The 21,750-nt window shown below is 41.2% G+C and overlaps 1 protein-coding gene across 2 annotated transcripts; it reads right to left on the bottom strand.

Moving 5' to 3' along the window:
- On the bottom strand, positions 1-19,374 carry ppp1r9bb (protein phosphatase 1, regulatory subunit 9Bb). Of its 2 annotated transcripts, XM_075456972.1 has the most exons (11): positions 19,273-19,374; positions 17,524-19,021; positions 7,269-7,401; positions 5,989-6,109; positions 5,337-5,441; positions 3,733-3,865; positions 2,414-2,566; positions 2,246-2,299; positions 1,862-2,091; positions 1,674-1,779; positions 1-1,418 (listed from the first exon to the last, which is right to left on the bottom strand). In XM_075456972.1, the coding sequence occupies exons 2-11, from the start codon at positions 18,904-18,906 to the stop codon at positions 1,368-1,370; spliced, it is 2,469 nt and encodes an 822-aa protein (XP_075313087.1). In that variant the 5' UTR covers positions 18,907-19,021; positions 19,273-19,374; the 3' UTR covers positions 1-1,367. The 2 variants fall into 2 exon arrangements, with proteins under 2 accessions (XP_075313087.1, XP_075313088.1); XM_075456973.1 differs by having other exon boundaries at positions 1,683-1,779; positions 17,524-19,347.
- Positions 19,375-21,750: the final 2,376 nt, after the last annotated feature.

Here is a 21,750-nt window from a genome sequence, read left to right on the forward strand (position 1 = left end):
TCACTGTTGACCATTTATTCCACAAAACATACAATGCAAAGCGTGTGCACTGTACAAGCCTTAATATTATGAAAATAGTCATAACCATGCCGCTTTTTTAAATTAAGTAATCCTAGATTTTTCTTTTCAGTCATCCAGATCTACCACTTTTTACATGACACAGTATAACTTTGTCTATTTGATGACCTTTTGCATTGCTTTTGTCAGTTTTTTTTTTTTTTTTTTTTTTTGTCCTTGTTAGCTCATAGTTTTCACCTTGACTACATTATAAATATTGAGTAAAATGAAAATATTTAAGTCTGACCTGAACTATACAAACATACTGGTATGACAGGTGACACAAGCAGACTTATTTAAACTGTGCGTAAACTGAATCAGGTGGAAACCTGGCAGTGTTTTCTCTATGCTACACACAGCGGTGTCAAGTGCAGCTGCTGGTTTGAGACTAAAACTTGCTGCTGGTAACGGCTTCTTTAAATTCCCAGTCAGGTAACGTTTCATATATCAGTAGTCCTAACTAATAGCAGTTACACAAGTCCTTAACAACATCCATTTGGAGGGGAAAAAAGATCTGTTGTCATTTGTGGCACAGCCATTGTGGAGGCTTGTTTCCGTGGTCCTTTCTCTGAAAGATGCGAGGGGTGAAACCAGAGGATTGGTCGCTTGTTTCTCAGTTGTAATGTGTAAAAAATACACTAACACTTCGGAAAGGTAGGCAGCAAGTGGTTCTCAAGGTTTTGTGACAGGGCCCTATGAAGGTTGGGTTACTGTTTGTACAATTTGGAATACACGTCACACTTGTTCCCATTTATTCCTCCGTCCCAGTGAAGCACCATGTCGATGCCTTCTTCAGTGCAATCGCCGTCCCCTTTACCGTCATCCTCATCACGTAAAATATACAACAATCCTAAATCTGATTAGTTTATATTGTGTTAAATGTTATACTCGTTAAATTTTTTTACAAACCAAACTGATTGTTAAACCACACAGTATCACATCTATACAAAAAAAGAAGAGGAGGAAAAATACAAAAGGTCACAAAACTAGGCGAAAGAAAGAAAGGATTTGGTTTTGGCAATTAAAAGCAACAGCTTGGTCTGTCACAAAATTACAAATTAAAGGAGAAAATACTGAACTCTGAAAATGAAGTAACAGTACATCTAGAGCTCAACAGAGTCTGTGTTTGTGATGGTAAAAGTTCACGTTCCCATAAATGTTAACGGAAAAAAGACGATTAAAAGGGTTAAGTGGCTGAAACACAAGGCCTGAGGACACATACAGTCTGTGACGAGATACCCTGCAGTTCAATGCGAGTACAATAACACTCCTTCAACAGGTGAAGTTTTATATGAAATGGAAAAAGGCTTTTATAAAGGTTCAGATTTCAGCTCCTCCACCCTGCACTCCAGGTCAGCCACCTAGGAAAAAAAAAAAAAGAAAGAAAATTAGGTTGGGACAACCAAGATCTGCTTTGGTTTTCTAACAATGATTTCAAATTGCTGCATTAATCAGTTTCAAAGATAGTTTCAGTCATTGATCCTGTCTTAGTTCTGAGTCTCAGGACAGATATTTTAGCATACGTGCAACTTTTGAGCATTTTCAAGGTTTGTGGGACATGAAAACATTTGAAAAGTTAAAAATTTCCCACATATAAACAAAGTATTCTTCATTACCTCCCCTACCTGTTCTTGAAGTTGTCCCGACTCCTCTTTCAGAAGAGTGGCTTCCGCTCCAACTTGTGCACAGCGTTGGGTTTCCTTCTTGAGGTACTCGATCTCCCTGTTAAAGAAATCAGAAATTAGTATCAAACACTATGACTTTAACTGTCTGCTTTTTTGAGGTGGAGTTAAACCTTTCTTACTTTTGCTGGTATTCCTTTATCAGGCGCTTGGCTTTGCTGTATTTGCGTTCCAGCGCTTGATATTGGGCCTGCGTCTCCTTCAGGTGCTCATCAACTGCCTGGCAGAGGCTCTGAGCCTCCATCCAGTAGCCCTCCAGCTTCTCCATGCGCTCCTTGTTTTCCTGCAGGGTCTGCTCCAGCTGGGCCTTATCCATGCGCCAGCGCTGCTTTTCTTGCTCCGCATGGTGCAGCTAAAGAGACGGATTCATTTTAAGTTACAAGACGATGTGAACAGACAAAATCCTTTCATTCTAAAATAAGAGCAAATGCTCCTTTGCTTTATCTTTGTACAGAGTTGCATTGGGTGAGAATCTGAATAGTCTTTAAATAAACTGAAAACCTCACCTTTCTTTTCAGCTGCTGAATCTCAGCCTGTGTCACAGCATGTTTTATTTGGAGCTTCGAGAAAGAAATGAGACACTTGTGAAAAACCTGCAATAACGTTGCATACAGTCGAGGCGATAAGCTGTGATTATGGATGAAATGTGCCACATCAAGGGAATTATGTCTCACCTCTTTGTATTTATGGGCCAGTTTCTCAGGGTCTGTCTCCAGAGGGGACATGTCCTCGTTCTCTGCCAAATCAAACACCTCGATGGCACTGGGATACGGTGGACTGGCCTCCTCATCCTCATCCTCTTCCTCATCTGTACCATATTCACCACCCTGCAGGGATGAGGAACACATTGAAAGCAAACGTGGTTAAAATGATGAGTGTTCTAAGGTTTCTGCATATCTATCTCTATATCTATATGTGAATTACAGAGCTTGTAAATATATATATGTATATATCTATAGATATATATGTAGATATATTTGTCCCCATCTTATTTTAACTGAACCAACCCTAAAGAGCCAAAAAAATAGGACAACTGCAAATCATTAGCATTTACTGTAGATAATAAAGACTGAATTAGAATTTTCCTATAGTCTCTTAGTTTTACACATGGGGCACTGGTTTCAAGGAACTATGTGATTCCTAATGTATATATATATATATATATATATATATATATATATAAAATTCTTAAGTTAAATGTCTGGATAAAAACAAAAAGACAAAGTGACAGTAATTCAATGGTCTTACTTGTGTGCATTGACACCAAATGGGCACTAGATGGTAAAAAACTCAAACGAGCGCACTGACATTCCCATTATACAACCCCCTGCTTTTCAAGAACCACCCACTCTCACGCTGTCCGTGCATGGGGCAACTTGCTCTCTGTTATTACAAGCAAATTAAAGGCATTTTGAGTGAAAGTGCTGCACGTCTCAACAAAAATGGAGGAAATCTGAGCTCTGAAAAAACAAACGAATAGTCTCACAAGGGCACAAAATCCGAGTCATCCTGATTTGTCCCCATTTCTGAGCTGAGCTTATTGTCTGATCATGCTGATAATACACGCTGGATGCTTTTTACTGTTTATCATGGCAGTGAGATACATTTCTAAATTCCATATGGGAAACCAAGGACATAAAGAGTAAACTGAGGACAGCAAAAACAAACTCTGTAATTCATTTTAAAGTAATAGTTTTTGTCTGAATAGGCTGTGAAGGTTACAGTGATTCATTTGTTTTAGATAAGCTTTGTGTAGGAATATGTTTCAGCTGCACCTACTAAAGAACATTTAATCTTATTTGACATCATTTCTGAAAATCTGTGAATGTGATTAGAGGACTTTGTGCTTGAAATCGGAGGGGGGAGGGGAATATGGGAGGATACTGGATTAGTGAGCATTGCAGCCTCATTTCTCCACCGCTCAGATAGTGCACCATCACTGATTCATGCTAGATCCTACACCGGTAGTCCCTCGGTAGATTTTGAGACTAACCTCTTGTTCATCCATGTATTGGTTGTAGCGCTGCTCCATCATCTCCCTCTGCCAGCGCTCTTGCTCCAGCGTCTGCTGGATGAGCTGGGCCACTTCACTCTGTTCACCTGGCTTCTCTCGCCCGATCACAAACCTGCATTTATACATTTATCCGTTAGAAAGAAAGTTCAACTCACACTATGTCCAGAGAGGCAGTCTGCTCCGAATATACCCATTATCTGATGTAAGATAATGCTGTTTGTGCATGCTAAGTAGTACATGTTGGCCTCTCTTTGTCCTCATCACTGAGGAGCATGAACACTGGCTTTTAAGGACTGAGAGCGTTTTATCTTGTATAAGAAACAGCTTACAACCTTCCTGAGTTGTTGTAGTTAAATGTATTAATGTAATCTGATAACAGAAAATGGTTTCCTGTAATCAGCTGAACTGAGCTGGAGGAGCTACTCTCTTTAACTCTTAAAATCAAACCCTCGAGTCTGCATCTCTTTTAGCTCATTGTGCTGGTTGTTATAGAGGCTATGTCTGCTGACTGTGAGGCTCACAAATCTCTGTCATATTAAAGCAAATAGCAAACAGGGAAAATTACATTGAGTCATGACAAAGCAGCAGACAGTTATTAAGCCAGCCACCGCCACCATTAAATTTCTGCAGCGTTAACGGGTAATTAAATGTCCGCAAACACACTTCCTGTCTCGGCCTATTTGTCTGGCGATTTTCATGAATAGGTCTGAACTCGGTTGTCGCTGCAGCACATCCATAATGTATGAGCTATCTATGGAGGTCTCTGATCTTCACAGGTCTCACAACACTAACAATTTACCCCAACAGTACTGACCACTAAACCCTGAATTATAAATGAGCTTAAATTACAAAAAAAGGAGCTCACAGAAACAGTCAAAGAGCAAAGCTGCGAATAGCTGTCTGGCATTTTAAAATGATACTTGTGATGCCAACTTGATTTGTCACTGATAACTGTGTTTTCTGTGGCTCCCAAGTGGAGTCTTTGGACCTCATTCAGACAGTCTCTAAAAAGGAGCTCTTAAAAGCAGAAGGGTATAATCATGACCCTGTGAGCCTTGCGATATAAATCTTCAGTCTGGTTAAGTGAATGGGCAGGATGTGGTAGAAGTCAGTCCTGTGTGTAAGCCTGACTGAGGGTATATATCAAAAGGAAACCATCTATTTAAGGAAGAATGCTGGATGTCATATCAAGCTGTAAAACAAAGTCCTAGTGACAGTTAAAGCACTTTGAAAACCACAAAACAACATGTACACAATGACAGTACCAACATGTTGATGCTTAGCATGTAATGTGTATTTTTAATCAAAGTTTGTCAGAATTGAAATGTAACAGTAAGTTTGACCTCATGAAGCTGCTAGATGAAGGTAATGTGGTGCTAGAGCATCACCAAAGCAACAAGAATTAATCTTTCAAAAATTCATGACCATGCAGTTGCTGAAATATTTCGTTATGAACCAACCAAGCCAACGTCTCTTTTCCTGGGAAGGCTAACAGGCATCACACCGGCTGATTGTGCTTCTTGATGTAAAAGCAAGTCAAAGCAGTTGCAATACAAATGTGACTATTCAAAGTGACCCCTTACTTGACAGTTCCTGCGGTGTTCCTGAGCACGGAGGCAGCAAAGCTTTGGGTGACTCCCACCAAACTGGTCCCGTCCACCTCCACAATCAGATCGTTCACCTGGATCCTGCAGAGACGGTTTAGAGTTTTACAGAAATAGCTCGATTGTGGTCTTTGTTCATCCTCGTTATATCCACACGAACCAAACTCCATTTATCAAGTCCTAGATCTAGGCAGCAAGGCCCTAAAAGCAAAGGCCTTTTCAGTTTAACTGACAATTTGACCCAATATATTTGAATACAGACTGTACAGGACAGGTATCAGATTTAGATATTGGCTCTCGTACACCAAACAGACATAAAGAACTAGTGATGATGAAAAGTTTCCTGCTGGGTCACCATGTGTTTCCAGCATCAGGGCAAAGACCACATTCAGTAGCCAGTTAGGACATACCATCTACGCCTGTGCAATAGAGCATAACTCCCCAGTGCAGAGGGAAGCTGTAGTCTAGTTAAGCTATTCAACAAAGAAACCAGAAGACAAAGTAGATTTTTTTTTTTTTAAACTCCGATAGAGTGAGCAGGGGGTGCATCACACACTGAAAAGACGATCGACACAAGATGTTTAGTGACAGCCGACTGTCAGCTTGGTGTAAAAAGACTTTGGGAACTAACCTTTCATCCCTGTGTGCTGCTCCTCCATCTGTGACAGTCTTGACGAAGATGCCCAGTTTCTCCAGACCCATGTCAGCTCCAGCACCCATCCCGATGATACTGATGCCCAGACCATCGCCATCTTAAAGGGTGCGGGGAGGAGCAGACCAGCTATTACCAAACTGCTACAGTTATCCATGTTTAACAGCTCTTTGTAAGTTTGATTGGTTAGTTGTTCAAGCATGGAGTTTTGGAATTTTTTTAGGCTGAAAAGCAGGTCATGTGCTTGCTAACAGTTGTGCTGATACAGACTACACAAAGCTCTTTACCACAGATGAAACCCCATCATGATTAATCATCATGCAATCTAATATATTTATCTTTTAGAGCTAAACTTCATAGTAGATGAACTGGTTTTAAGTGTTATGTAATTGCAAACAAAAGTACTTTAAATGTAAAAAAGAAAGGCATTTAAAAAGACATGGCAGGAAATGAATGCATATCAAACTTTTTAAATGCAGAAATGATGCAAATTAAAAAAAATTATTCATTTTAATTGTATGCATAAACCGGAGCAAAATTCTTTCTCATCCAATTTTGATCCACAGTTCTGCCTTAAGATTTTTATTTTTCTTTGTAGACCTGACATCAGCATTCTGTGCAAGCTGTAATTGATTTATAGCTGTAATAAAAGCACGAAAGCACAAAATTCTATGTATCTCAAGGCCAAACATGATCAACCCTCATGTTGTCTTGAAACACTATTTTAGTTACTGTTTGAAAGTTAGATCAGTATCAGAATAACACCGAGATTTCCTGCCTGAGGAGTAATGTAGTAGGAGTAGAGCTGTGTGCTCTATTTTACAAATGCATAGGGCACACAGCAGCACCTCACTGTCACATATGGTATCCCATGTAACTCACCCTGTACACTGCCAAAAATAGACTTCTATACATGATTAATGCACCATAATGTTAAAAGAATGTTGGCATTGTGGCTCACGAAGGAGAAATGGAAGGAAAGACGGGCACCATTGCATTTACGCTGCCTTCAGGAAAGCCGGACGGCTAGCAGAAGGCAGATGGAAGGACTCCGGGCCCTTTTTTTACATAAGTAATAACAAATGAATCCTTTTCATGAATAGAATATTTGTATTCCGTTTCCTATTATACTGCAAACCAGCAAGCTGGTCAAAATACCGTGAATGTTTGCATGGCCAAACCCGAGGCTCCAGCTCTCGCAGGAAGACTTCATACAAAAGTGGGCTGTGAATTGTGTTTAACTTTCTAATGTTCAGTACCTTTCTCCAGCTCAACAGGGAACAGGTCCAGCCTCTCCACCCTCTTTTCCAGCTCATACTCAGCTGATGCTGCCATGGGATCGACATCTTCATTACGTCTGTCGTAGTCCTCGTTGGGATAAGTGGCAAAGACCTACAGGAGGAATTGAAGACTGCATTAGACTGACAATCACACTTAAACTTTATTGGGTAAGTCTGTATCCCAGACAGCCACAACACTGTGACGGTGCACTCTTCGGGGATATCTTGGGTGCTGGCATTGTTGTCTATGTTATATTTATATGTAACCCCCTTTCTAATATTTTAGTCAACTATGATATTGATGCAACATAAGGGTATTGTAGTTCCCGAGGACATCTCACGTCTGAATGGCTTAAATAATCTCGGAGGGGAGCAGCAAGCCTCTGCAGTATGGGTAAAGATGAATAATATTCCTTCTCGCTCTCTTTTAATAACTGTATTTGTGAAGGTGTCCCTTTCTTCCCTCCGCAGCTGCGGTGAGTTATTATGTTCTTGTCTCAGATCTCACATTTACTCCAAATATAGTAACAGTGATGTTACTATGTAGAGAGAGAAAGAGAATAAGTTGCGTCTGTGGGGCAATAAAAATCTTCAGGTGCTCATCGGTATCCAAAGTAGCATACTTGAGGTAAAAAGAGAAGGGGTCCGAGGCACTCTGAAGTCCTTAAAAGTCCTTTATTAAATGATGGATGTCCATCATTTAATAAAGGACTTTTAAGGACTTCAGAGTGCCTCGGACCCCTTCTCTTTTTACCTCAAGTGATGTTACTATATTTGGTTATGGGCGGCTGTGGCTCAGTGGTTAGAGTCAGTCGTCCAATAACCAGAAGGTTGGCAGTTTGATTCCCACTCTCGCTTGGTGGAACTGATAGCTGGAGGGGTGTCAGTCCACCTCCTTGTCACAGCTGAGGCGCCCTTGAGCAAGGCACCGTACCCCCATGCTCCCTGGGCGCTTTCATGGCTGCCCACCGCTCCAGGTTGGCATCTGTCTCTGAGTGTGTGACCCTGTGCGTGTGTGTCAACAGGTGCCAACCTGGATGGGTTAAAAGCGGAGGACCAAATCATCCTTTGGGTATAAATAAAGTCACTTAACTTAAGTGAATGAAAAAAATTATTCACTTCCTGTGCACTGGTGAAGACAGATTCACTGCATGTTTCAGTGCTTCATCGAGTTACATCACCGCCAAATTAGGTGCAGAGTGACAAAGTATGCAGATTGTGACATGCCTGCAGGTAATCAAGTTCTCACATGTGTCAAACTATTGACTGCGTCAGAAACTGTCTATTATATACACTCCATGGAAAAGATTACAAGCATCCTTCATATACAGAAAGACGGGGAAGGCAAATTGGAAAATGGGACTGTTTCTCACACAATGTTTTCTAAAGCTAAGCATGATGTTTCCAAATGCCCCAAACACAGAATGCTTTGGAATATAGGGGGCATACATCATTGGTGTTTTAAATCCAGTATTTCTCTTTTATTGGTGTAAAATGTATCTGCTTAAGCTTACAAAAAAAAGACAGCAATGCAATTTGTCTTTGATGAAGAAGTTGCTCCACTCAGTTCCACTATCAACAGAACAGAGAGGGACTGACACTGAACTTAACAGACTTAAGACCTTCATGCTATCCTATTACCAAACGTTGAGAGGTTGTAGAGATGTATGCACCTGAGACTCATAACTAGATTCATGGTTTGATAATAGCTGACCACCACTGTTAATGCAGACATAATGCAATTCAATTTTATTGACCATTTCAACAGAGATAGCCGCAGCATTTCCTCCAGGCCTCCGAACTGTATTATTTCACAGTAGTAATGAAAAACACACAGGGGAAAATCAGTCGCAGCCACTAAAGTTGCTCTCATGAAGACAGAGACCTCTGTTTTCAAGGCTCAACTTCCCACATTCACTCTGGTCTAACAGCATGACAGTTTACATAACCTCTTCCAGCATGCTAATGGAGGCCTTCTGCAGCTGCTGCTCACAGGCCACACACACACAGTAAGCTGAATCTTTCAAAGCCTCACTTTCAGTCTTCCAGGGTAATTATGTATGCAGCACCTTGCACTCTCCACTAGCTACACTAATTCAATGCTGGAACCCCTTCTCTCAGACATTCTTTGTTTTGTTTGAAGACATTTTCTCAACTTTTCTCTCCACAAGCTTTGTCCCCTCACCTACAACACATTCACACTTTTTTTTTCTTGTAGCCTCTCTTTGCTTTTCTTCCTCTAACATGTCAATAATTGAGTTAAAAATGACAATCTTGAGGCTTTATTGATGCGCTTCAGTCATACAGTATGGGCCCCCCGTTTCCCTGGCAACCCCACAGTATAGAGCCTTTTGACTGCTCCTTTTGAAATGTAACCAGCCCCTGCTTTCAAAATGTACATATATATAATATTATTTTATAATACGTATAATATTTATAATATATATCTTTATTTTCATGCATCCTTGACAAGCTTTTGCCTTTACGTTTTAGCTTTCCTTACCCATAAGAAAAGAGTTTGGAAAGTTTCTTCTTTAACCAAATTAGTGCTGTCCCTGTCTGTTCTTACATGAGATAAAGAATCCAAGTTTTTCAGAAATTTTAACATCACTATTTGCTTTAAAGTTCTGTAAACTTCAAACTATACAATTAAAATCTATGTATCTGGGTTTTTTATGCAAAAATGACAAGTAATTGAATTAGTTCACGGACAAGATATTAATATTTTTGTGAAATATTGCAGAATTTTTAGCAGATGGACTTCGCCGCTGTGACACCCTCCATTTTTTGGGGGGCTTCCGTTTTGAAACGGAGTGGATCTGCCTGAGAACCTGCAGACACTAAGCACACCCAACATGCCCTTTGGCTATATCCATTATGCTGAATGGATTTTATCCATTCTAGACAATAGCCATTCACAATGCTTTGTGCTGACACATTCTACCAACTACTGACAGCGTTCATGATTTGTGAACCAATCAGACTCTGTTGATCTTATACTGTGGGATTTACGATCTCAAACACACAGCACAAGCAACCAGCTGATTTTGGATTAAAATGTTCAACTAACCACATACGTTTGACCAACTTTGTGTCAATAAATAAATAAATGAATAGATAAATAAATAAACAAATAAGATAATGAATAAATAAGTTACTAAAATTGAACTGAAAGTCAAAGGAATGACAAAGGAAATGGCTGCAGAGACAGTTCCTCTGGGTCCGCTACAATCAGGAGAACAGCAAAATGTTGTCTCTTATTTATCAGGAGTTTCCATAGAAAGCAGACATGCAAGTTTGGATAGAGTTCAGTTACCAACTTATTTTGAGGCCGATCAGATGAGGGATGATTAAGGTAACATGCTAGTGTGGTAGCGTTTGAAAAGGTGTGCATGACTCAGAAATTTCTACAATTTGGGGCCCAAGGCATTATAAGTGAAATTGTCAGTATGCATGGATATGTTTTATTTGTGAGTGGCTGCAGGAAAGAACAGGCATATCTGCTGTGCAAGATTAACAAGGTTATTAAACATATTCAGCAGTGCTTACAGTTTCAGATCTTACTGTGGAAGTATGAGCATAAAGTTGCTGCTTTAATAGTTCAACCTGAGCCTAACTGTAGTCCTAACTCTTTTTACCAATCTGCTTTCTAACAAGCAGAGTAGCTGAGTTTACGGATAGAACCATAGAGATGAGAGTAAAAATGGAAAAAGATGTTACTAACTTTTAAAAGAACAGTTTCTATACAAACAAATTGATTTTTGTCATTATATTTTGGCCCAAAAAGAAGAGACTCCTTTAGTGTGATATACATCTTTATAGAGAGAGGTCTTCTTAATCTTATTAATAGAGGTCCAGGTATTATTAATACCTGGATAATCCTGTTGGTGATGAAGAACTTCACAAGAGACCACAGGATCAGAACTAATCCAACAGTCCTTTCACCCCTGTATTTCACTCTTATTCGCGATTCCTCACTTTTCTACATTCCTATCATCTCCAAATGGTGAAATGGGTTGGGAGTTAAAGTACATGTTCAGGATCAGAAAAGTATATATGATTAGTGCTCAAATGTTTTAACGTTCATGCATCGTCATCGTGGATATGTAATTTCCATAGCTCCTCAACACAGCAACAACCTACACATATGTTGCCATCTCAAGCTTTTTGAGCCTAATTTGTGACAATAAATAAGGACAGAAATCATCAAAAACTGATTATTTCTTTGACATTAACAGGAATTTCCTGGAGTCTTGACATCACAATGAAGTTACCCCAGCTTGCAGATTCCCACTGTTTCCAGTCCTTTTGCTAAGCAAAGCTAATCATCTCTTGGCCACAACCCCGTATTTACTCAGGAGGTTTGAGGGAGGTGAAACTTTTCTCATCTAACTCTCAACAGGTGTGCAAATGAGCATAAATTCTAAAATCCTGATGTCTTCTTTTACGAATAAAAATGGATTTATCCATAGTTGCAACAATTTGGGTGTTCACCTGTTTGTCAGTCAAAACAAACTATATGAAAAAGTGGAAATTTCCTCTCTAAATAGACATTCAACTACTAGCTGAGCAATAAAACATTTTTTTAAAAAGCAACAGACTGAATTAATAGGATTTTAATTAGTTACTGCAATAGTACTTATGCTTGAACAGCTGTTTGCTTTTAGAACTCAACTGAGCCCACTGCATGACATCATGCGAGCAACGCTGAAGTCTAATGGCTTTTGATTTAGGTTACCTTTGTATTTTGACAGATTAACAGAATATGGATTAAAGACACAAAATACACTGTTTCAATCATATGTAGCAGATCATAAAACAACAACAGTGCACTCCAAGCCTGCATGGTCTCTGCTTACGTGGCACTACTTCGCTCCTCGAGTTTAAAAGTCAACAGGCCACAGCTGGTAGCGCCCTCAATTTACGCCCACTATGCTGCAAAAGATTAAACAACAAGGAGGCTCTCCAGCATTAAATGTGGCACTGTAAGTAAACAGCCGGGATGAATTGTGTGTTGTGGCCATGGGAAAGTTTGGAACAGGTGCCACGGTGCAGGCCAGGAAAGAATCGTGCCTTCACTGCCTCAAAATTAACAGTTTCACTTCCAGTAGGAGGTTTTTATTTTCTTCTTATATATCCAACACAGGCCAGACAGTCTAATTGTGATCCTGCATGATGTAACCTCTGACCCAGCCTAACTTAAGCACATAGGCCAGTACATGAAGCCCTCCAATCGTGAGGTGGATGCCTTTGGAAGACAAACATTGGGATTAAAGGCAGTGTGCTGGAGGGGGGTGGGTGGGTAAGACTGGAGAAGGACACTGTTCCAGTTGTGGCAGATAGTAGGTCAGAGGAGCTAACAGATGGCCAGGAAACTCCCTTCCTCCCTCCCTCTGCTACCAGCAGTCTGGGATGTCCTACAAAAGCTCAGTGGGCAGCTAGCTAGAGCCACTCACCAACTAACAGATTGTGTTTGTGACTATAAAGAGCACACACTTGGAACTGGAAAGGGTATTAAAAGCAGGCAGTAAGTGACAGCCACTATTTTGCAATGCAGTTGTCGTGAGAAGAAGATGGCTAAATGATAGAGCTGCCCTGTAAGCCTCTGCTCCGATACAGTGGGGTTCCATCGTGATGGCCCTCTGGCTGCAACTGGGTAACACACACTGGTGTTAACAAGCAAGACCGCAACCCCCACCCCCGATTCCCACTACCCACAGCTGCATGTCAACTGCTGTGTTTCTTTCCCTGTGGACTCAAAAACAGATCTAATTTTGGATTTTGCCAATAGGATGTGTGTGTGGAGGTGGTGCTGTTTTACAACAGAAATGGTGTTTTCCACTCTCTCTGCACTCTGCAGCAACCAACTTTCCATTATTTGCTTTTTTGTTTTTTTCCCCAACTTTTTTAATTTGGCAAGTAAATTCACTGTTATTCTCCATTTCTAGCTTAGATGCCAGAGAATCAAAGTGATTAATAACCATGTATAAGGTAAGATATGTAAAATGGCTGTTCATACTTTGCATGCCACATGTTTATCTTTACATATGCTGTAACTAGTCCAGTATTATAGGGTCAGAATGTATGTTTGAACTTTTTCCCTTTAAAATGTAATAGCACAAGCATTGGTCAAACAATTGGCAGGTAATAGCTTCTAAATCCTCCAAAAACTGTTGTGTCAATCCAGATTCCAGACGAGCAACGCACTGACAGAAAATAAGGATGGCCCTGGTTGCCATTATGTTGGGCCAATCCTCGCCTGACAATAAAATGGATATGAAAGGTTCATCATAGCTACGGCTGCATGGCATCAAAGCCCATGTATTTTGGCAAGACACCCTTTGGTCAGCGGTCAGGTTTGGGATAAGCTCTGACCCTGGGGAGAGCACAGCAGCATTAAAACAAGGTCACCGCAGAGAACTAAACATCCCTTCACTACATGAACTGATACAGCAACTATACTAGATAACTATATGATGTCTTTTCAGGGGGTTATGCTGTTATTCAGTAAGAATATCAATTATTTATGCTTTTCCACTGTTCATTGGGTGTAATTGTTTTTTGGCACACTTTTGTACAGTTACAGACTCTCTTTCTCCCCACAATTTGATTTTTTTTTTGGAAATATATTTGCCAAAAAGAAACAAGACATACAATAAACAAAGCTAAACATTTTTACTGATTGAATTTAGAGATATTTTTCAACAGATAATGCAACCGGTACATTGTTGTTATGAATTCTTTTGGCCCCAATTATCATGAGGGCCATTTTAATTTGCATGGGTTTCCATCCCACAATATCCATCCGCTGCACAAATTCTAACCTAATTGAAACAAATATATGACGGGAATACGTGCACTTTTATATCCATTGTTGTTTTGCAATTTATAGCAGCAGTCTTATCAAGCTAACCCGTTGGAGGTTGAAAAATGTCTTAAAAGACTTTGACTTTAGTCATTTATTCAGTTGAATTTCTAAAATCAGAAAAATAAAAAAATCAGCCTGATCCCTTAGTCAATATTAAGAGTAATTTTAAAATTCAGAACCAGTAACTTTCACCACTTCGTACAGTTCAGTCAATGCCTTACATATGACTGTAAGCGGCATCTGCAATTTCTCTGTCAATGTGATGACAGGATGGACAAGACAGAGCAGCAGACATTGGGAGTGAGGTATTGCATAACATGGCTTGTCGCAGTAACCTGAGCAAGTGCATACAGCACACAAATGCTTGCAACCCACCACTGCAGGACTGAGAAGTGGGACAGCATGACCTTGCTGATAATCTGTCTGGTCTCCCACCCCTCCTGGCTATGAGTAATGTCCTGTATGAGATGCTGCAAGCCGCACAGAGTCTAAAGTAATAGACAGTTTGAGGATACGGTGACATGTGGTGATGTATTGCCCATTCCCTCGCTAACTGATCTGTGTCGCTAACACAAACTACCAAAAGTTGCATTTGGTGTTTTCTGTATTTTGCAGTTTGTGGTAGCAACCTTTAAAACTGCAATTCGTCCCGATATGTTTGACATAATTAAATTCTGTCAGATTGCTAAAACACAATAACTGTTATTTTTCTGTAATTAATACAGTGTGAAAGAATTCAAAGGTGTTATATGCACAGACTCGCAGGACTGCTGTTCAGAGTTGTGTTGGCAGCAGAAACCCACAGGAAAGGGTATGCATTTGTGTGTGTAAATGTGTGTTTGATGGTGGCAGAAGGCATGAAAAATATAAGAGCAAGCTAGGTGATGAGTGAGCAAGGGGATTCTGGTGTATGAAAAATAAATCAGATTATTTCTGTTTTGGAGGGGGCACAGCGCAAATCCAATAGAGATTATCTTCTTTTTAAACAAAAAGCTCTCCCGGCACAGTAGAATAAATAATTAAAAATCCAAACTTGCCAGAAGATTACATCCAAAACAAAAAGTATTTTGTTGTTGAGTGATACAGAATTAAGCCAAAAGAAACAAGCAAACAAAATGAATAAGACATGAGAGGCAGCTTCCTGTGTTCAACAAGGAGGCGGCCGTCAAAAGCGAGGCGAGTCTCTGCCGATAACAATGCTGCTATTTTTACAAACAGTAGCAGCCTGGTGACAAAGAGCGAAAGGGGGAAAAAAACGAAGGAGCGAAAGAAAGAGTGTCAGGAGGAGCCTAGTGTGAACTCTACCCGAAGCAGAACTGCTATTTTTGCCAGTTTGAGAAGACAGATGCAGACAGACAGACACAGAGGAGTGTTCAGCGTCGAACAGGGACAAAGAAAGACATTAAAGAAAGACATTGGTGAACCCGTTAAACTGCGTTCACCACCACAAGACTGCTCTGTGGCCGAAAGCTGAATAATTGCACAGACGGGAAATATGCACTAAAAACGGGCACTTCCTGTTTTGAGGAGAAACCGAGTGACAGTGTGACTGAAGAGCTGGCAGTTATACAGTGGCATGACATTTGAGCTGCATAATAAGGCCCCTCCCATTTGACCTCACACCCTCCCTTTTACTCTCATCTGCCCTTGCATCAATCTCCATAACAAAGGCCACACTGATACAGTATGAAAGGACTCAATAGGAGGTTATTCTCCAGAGGCGGCTGCAGTCCCAGCCATTTTCAGCTTTCTATCAAAGCTGATAAGCTAGGACCTTTTTATCACCCCATATATAATGGTGCCTCCTGGTATGCACCGTTGATCTCATAGGGATAAAATAATGTGTTTAAAAGTCTTCTTTTCTTGTGCAATTTCAATTTCCTATATTTCGTGATGCCAGTATGCTGTTTGAAATGATAATTGAGATGACACCTCACACCGCCTCTGTTGAAGCTGTATTGAACTAGGCTAAAATACAAGTGCACAGTACTGTAGTGGCGAACCATGCTACATGAATGGCATCATCAGAGGTCATGCACATGGCTCTGTAACGTCAGGCAATGTGAACTTGATAACAATATCAACAAGATATTGCATATCGCGTGTTATCCAAATATTGTGCAGCCCTATTTATATCATTTACTTATATTTTCCTTTGCCTTTCACTGGTGAAATGCTACATTACTTCCAACTTAGTGACTATAGTCACAGCATTAATGGAATAGTTCCAACATTACAGGCAGCTGTGGAAAGTAGGGTTTCATTATTCTATAGAAAAATTTTAATCATAGTCCTCAAAATGTTAAACTATCCCTTTAAAGTGTAATGTTCCCAAGGCTATTGCTAAAAGTCTTTATCTAACATCAGACTTTATCATTCTCTGTTGTTTCATATGAAAATATAAGGCCATCAGTAACTAAACGCTACTGGGCAACATGCAGCCATGACAAAATAACAAAGGCCAACTCTTGACTTGAGCGGTCATGATAAGGGACAGGAGCACTTAGTCACTGAAAAGAAATGGCCTACTGCAAGAGGAAATGAGTGTGATGTACAGTGTCAGGGCCCACTTTGGCTGGCACAATCTCTGCATGGCTCAGAGCTCGAGGCAGAGCAGAGCAGCAAGACTGAGCTGGGGAAAATCTGATGCTCCTCTCTGGGTCATTACACCACTGCCAAACACAGGAATCAACTCTTCCTCCTCCTGCTTTTCTGTCCTGTCCTATTCTCTCATCTCACTGGTTTTCCATCACTGTCCCTGTCCTTCTCACACACCCAAAAGCCCTCCATTTTTCACCAAGCTTCCCATACACTGAACTTTTATCTTCCACTGCATTGTGACCACTTCTCTAAATACAAGGGTAACTCTCCAGGCCATTTTGTTATTCCTACCCCAGAAATTATTTACTGTAGCAGCTCCTGCATTTAAGATAATGATCTACATCACAGCTTGTTTAGGGCTCATGTCAGCTGCACAGTAGGAATGCAGAACCATCCATTAGCAGCAAGCTACTGTAGAGGGAGGGTGTTAGTAGTGTGCAAAGCCCTGTGTTGAAACAGGGTAAAATCAAAATGTCAGCATCTGTCTGACAGTGAAAGAAGCTGAGTGAGTTCATTAAAACAGCTGACAAAAGCGCTAGCTATGACTGTAGCACAGCAGATAAGCTCTAAGGTCAAATTCAACAGACCTCTAAACAAACAAATCCCACACAAAATATCCTGTAGACATAATAACACTTTAGAAATGAGTACATAAGCCTGATTAAATATGCCCCAAGGGTTATTATGTGAAAGACAGCATCATCATATTTTATGTGCAATTATTTCTACTAAGTTGATGTGTTTTACCGCTGCATACATCCTCACCTTGATAAGCTCTGTGCTGAAGCGAATCTTCCTTGAAGGGGGCGGATCCTCTTCCATAGCCAGTCCAGCAATCTCCACACAGCTGGACTCGGGCTCATAGCGGTCATCTATCTCGTCTTCTTCCTCATCCTTCTGGCTTCCTTCAAAGTCTTCCCCCACCGCACTGTAGGTACTGATATCCACAGAGTCACGGCCTGACTGGTCATCTCTGAGAGTCCTGTCTTCCTCCTCCATAGCATCCTTGTCCCCCTCTCCCTGCCGGAGGATCTCACCACTCTTAGGGTAACTTTGCCTCTCACTTGAAATTTCTCCATTCTCCACAGAAATGTGAATGTCACCTTGCAGTGTTGTGCTATTAGGCTCCTTGGCCCCAGAGCGCTCCTCAGGTTTGAGCTCAGCTTTGGCCTGAACACCAGCATTTGAAACAGTCTTTTCTCTGTATTCATTTGGCTCCCCTGCATTAGTTGAAAGTTCAATAGCTGGGATGCACTGGCCAACAATCTGGCCCCCATTAATGCTGTCAGATGGGGGCGTTACCCTTCCTCTGGGGCCCTTTGGAGATGCCTCTCTGCCCCTCTGATTGTGTATCTCCTCCTCTTGGTTGCCTGATGCAAAGGCACTGACCCTCTTTGTGATTATCTTTGAGTTCAACACTCCCACCTTGGTGCTGACCCCCCGGGAAGGTAGCGGTGGTGTAGAAGAGAGGCGGTGGAGATTGTTTCGGAGCTCGGCTGCCCGCTCAAACACAGCACTGAGCTGGCTGACTGTGGGGGACACAGCGTCACTGGTGTCCAAGCTGTCCAGAGACTCTGTGCTACCATTAAAGCGGGCCACCACGTCCAACCTGCCATCCTGGAAACCCGAGGCCTTATCTGTCTTCAGCAGGACCCTGGTGGTGGCCAGCTTCTCCTGCTGCTGCTTCTCTTGCTGCTGCTCGAAGATGCGGCGGGTCTCCTGCAGCTTGGAGTAGCTGGGCGACGAAGCCCGTGGGTGCCCATTTTCCGATTTGGTGTCGAACTTGCTGACGCGCTCGGACACGGTGGATCCGAGCTTCAGCAGCGCGCTGTGGTCCACGTTCTCGTTCAGGCTGCCGGCTCTGGGGAGGGATAGGCGCACCGACTTGTCCGCGCTCCTGCAGCAGTCCTCTCCCTCGGCATCGGCTGGAGATGTGGTCTGCATCTGCTGGAACATGTTTTTAATACGGTGCACGTTGGAGCCGTACCTGCGCCCTCGGGGACCGTCCTGCATGTCCCCATTCGGAGCATTGTCTTTGACTGGCTTCAGGGCCTGCATCCCCGCCTCGTACGCGTTTCTGTGCGGAGATGGGCTCCTGAGCGTGGAGCCAGAGCCGGTGCTCTTGGATGTGGATTCCGTCTTCATCATGGTCAGTCAAGCGTCGCAACGGATGCTCAACGACGGCATGTCTCCCTTTCCCAACTCCCACTGGCAAAATCTGTATTATCCACCAGCAGCCGATCCAAGGGAGGTGGCGCCCCGACTAGACCGGCAGAGGGTGAGAAACAAAAACAACAGATCGCATTAAAGGCCTGCTTGCATCCACTGCAATTCTCCTCCAGTGCAACAGAGAAAGTGAGCACGATGCATCTGTCATTAGCTCCCTTGCAGTCACACCAATGCAAACCCAACCTTCCTCGATAATTGCATTAGTAATTGGGAGGAAAAAAATGCACAGAAAGAGAGAACAGTGATATGCGTCGGATTTACCGCAACTGACGACAGATTGCTTACGTTTAATCCCTTTTTATAGACAGCATCATTTTGATCTGTTCATTCTGTGAGCCGCAGATTTCTGGTCCTCTAGTAGCGGCAGACTGCTGCTGCATGGAGCACAAAGCGCCTGGGTCATAGTGTCCGCCTCCACGCGCTGTAAGGACATTTACTGTCAGCTGGAAGAGATTCCCAGAAAAATGCACAAATCATCACTGATCATGATTGTCGGGGTTACATCCGACAGAAATGATTAAAATTCAAACAGTTTTGTCAAACAACCGAAAGAAATATGTGCAAGTTCCTCATGTCAATCACAGTCACACAGTCCAGCAGAGAGGTTTTACTGCTTTGCCTTCCCACACCACACCTATATCACACCAAATAATAAACAATAAGAAAAATAAGTTACAGAAAAATGATGACTATTCAATTTCCAGTCCACATTTAAAAGCTGGTACCCCTGGGCAGTCAAACTGGAGTGAACTGTGAGATAAAGAGAGCAGCGTTAGGACCCAACGAAACTTCACTCACGTCAAACCTACTTGGCCAATAACACGTCCGGTATATGCAGGCCACATTGTTGCTTCCTGCATTCTGCATCTGCGCTGACAGACTCTGTAAAAACTGTTTCTGACAGTAGACAAAGAATTCTTCTTATTTTTAGGTTCTGATCCTACCCACACTGTCTCGGTTTTCTTCAGTTTTTAGGGGGGGGGCGGGTTAATTGCAAGGCCAGCATATTCGTACAGCTGTTTCCTATAGAAAGGAGCAACAAAATTATTTGCGCTTTTGTGTAAATACCACTTCTTTATCCATTTACTTTTTTTTTAATTTGTAGTATTTTAAAGTAGTGGGAAACAGATTCGGAAGGGCATCCGCAGATAAAGAAAAATACCTGAAAATACTAAGCTGCTGTCAATTTTCAAGAAGGCAGTAGTGCCATCGAGCTTGTATTACAATTTAAGTGCCTTGAGATAGCAAATAATGGCCCTAGCCTTGAATCAGTAAATCACTAGCTTAAACAGTTTTTTATCAGCTTTTTCTATTAAATTATTGAAGTCTAAAAACATTCCCTCAATACACAAAGTTAAAATGAATATTTATGCTGCTGTGTGCTCTGTGAAGACAGAAGACACCTCACCCAACATTTCCTCAAGTGCGCTTTTCGCTTGTCACTTACCTTGAATCCGAATGCACTTTGTTCTTGACATTTTATATAAATATAATTAGTTAAAGCAAAAATACATCCACAACAGCTTAAAAGTTGAAAATAAGTCTGCACTCAACCAAAAATGACTACACTCTGCATCTGTCATTTGCTTATGATGAAGAATGTGTGCTTGAGACTCGTCTCTGGTGCGTCAGTGGAGTCTTTCATCTTTCCAGATTTACAGGCTGGATCCACACTGTGTACATGTACATCTTTAGCATTTTATCATCTTGATTCTTGAGATTCTGTTGATCTACTCTGCACATGCAACAGCTACTGCATATGTGAGTCAGTCCTCTGTTGCTCTTCTGTGGCCTTTTATTTTAAATGCAAGAATTGTAAGTTCTTTGAGCGTTTTTCTCTCATCAGAATTGAAGGTCTAAGAACAGCAAGTGTACACATGACATGGCCCCTTAAGGCAATTTTTTGCCGCAACGTTAAACCTTATAATTTGACTTTATAAGAATAGAATATTGTTTTAATTTCTCTACATTATTTTAGAAATATTTGTATAGTTTATTTTGATATATTATATATGTATGAGAAAAGACATGTTGATAAGAAGGTACAAGTGTTAATAACTGTCAGTTTTGGCAATCACACACTTTTTCCTCCTCTTGGAAGCCAAAGTAGAAGTGCATTTTCTGTTCTCTTTTTAAGCAATTTAGCATGGAAAATTCCCAGCTGAATTGTAAGAAACTCGGTGGTGAGATTAAACATGAGCAAAGGAAGAACCCATTAAATTTTGATCCAGATCACTTCCATTAAAATTGCAAAATTGGGTGATGATCATGGCACAGAATGCACATATTGCTGAGTTTATGTAAGTGTAAGTTACATAAACTCAGAAGTGCAGAAGTATTTTCATTAACATATACCTCAAGAGGCAGAATGGCCACTTACACAGCAATATGGTGAGTTTAAAAATATATATTTATATGTATATATATTTAATGATCATTCTTTTCTTGGACCCAATGGGATATTAGTAGTTTTCCGACTGAGGTCCAAGGTAAAACCAACCCAACTGAAGTTGTAAAAGAAAAATGCAGCAGAAAAGGAAATGCACAAGTAAAGAGCTCAAATGTGTTATTTAAAACTTGAATAGGTGTGCTAATTCGCTTAAGGCACATGAAAAAAATTCATACTCTTAAGTATATGATTTCATATAAAAAGAGGGAATAATAAGGCTCTCAGTTTACGGCCAGACAGACTGACACCCCTCCGGATGTTATTAGGTGAGTGAGGCAAAAATAGCTCTGACATGTGTTCTGCTGGGACCAAGC

This window comes from Odontesthes bonariensis, chromosome 23 (assembly GCF_027942865.1).
Source record: "Odontesthes bonariensis isolate fOdoBon6 chromosome 23, fOdoBon6.hap1, whole genome shotgun sequence".
NCBI lineage: Eukaryota > Metazoa > Chordata > Actinopteri > Atheriniformes > Atherinopsidae > Odontesthes > Odontesthes bonariensis.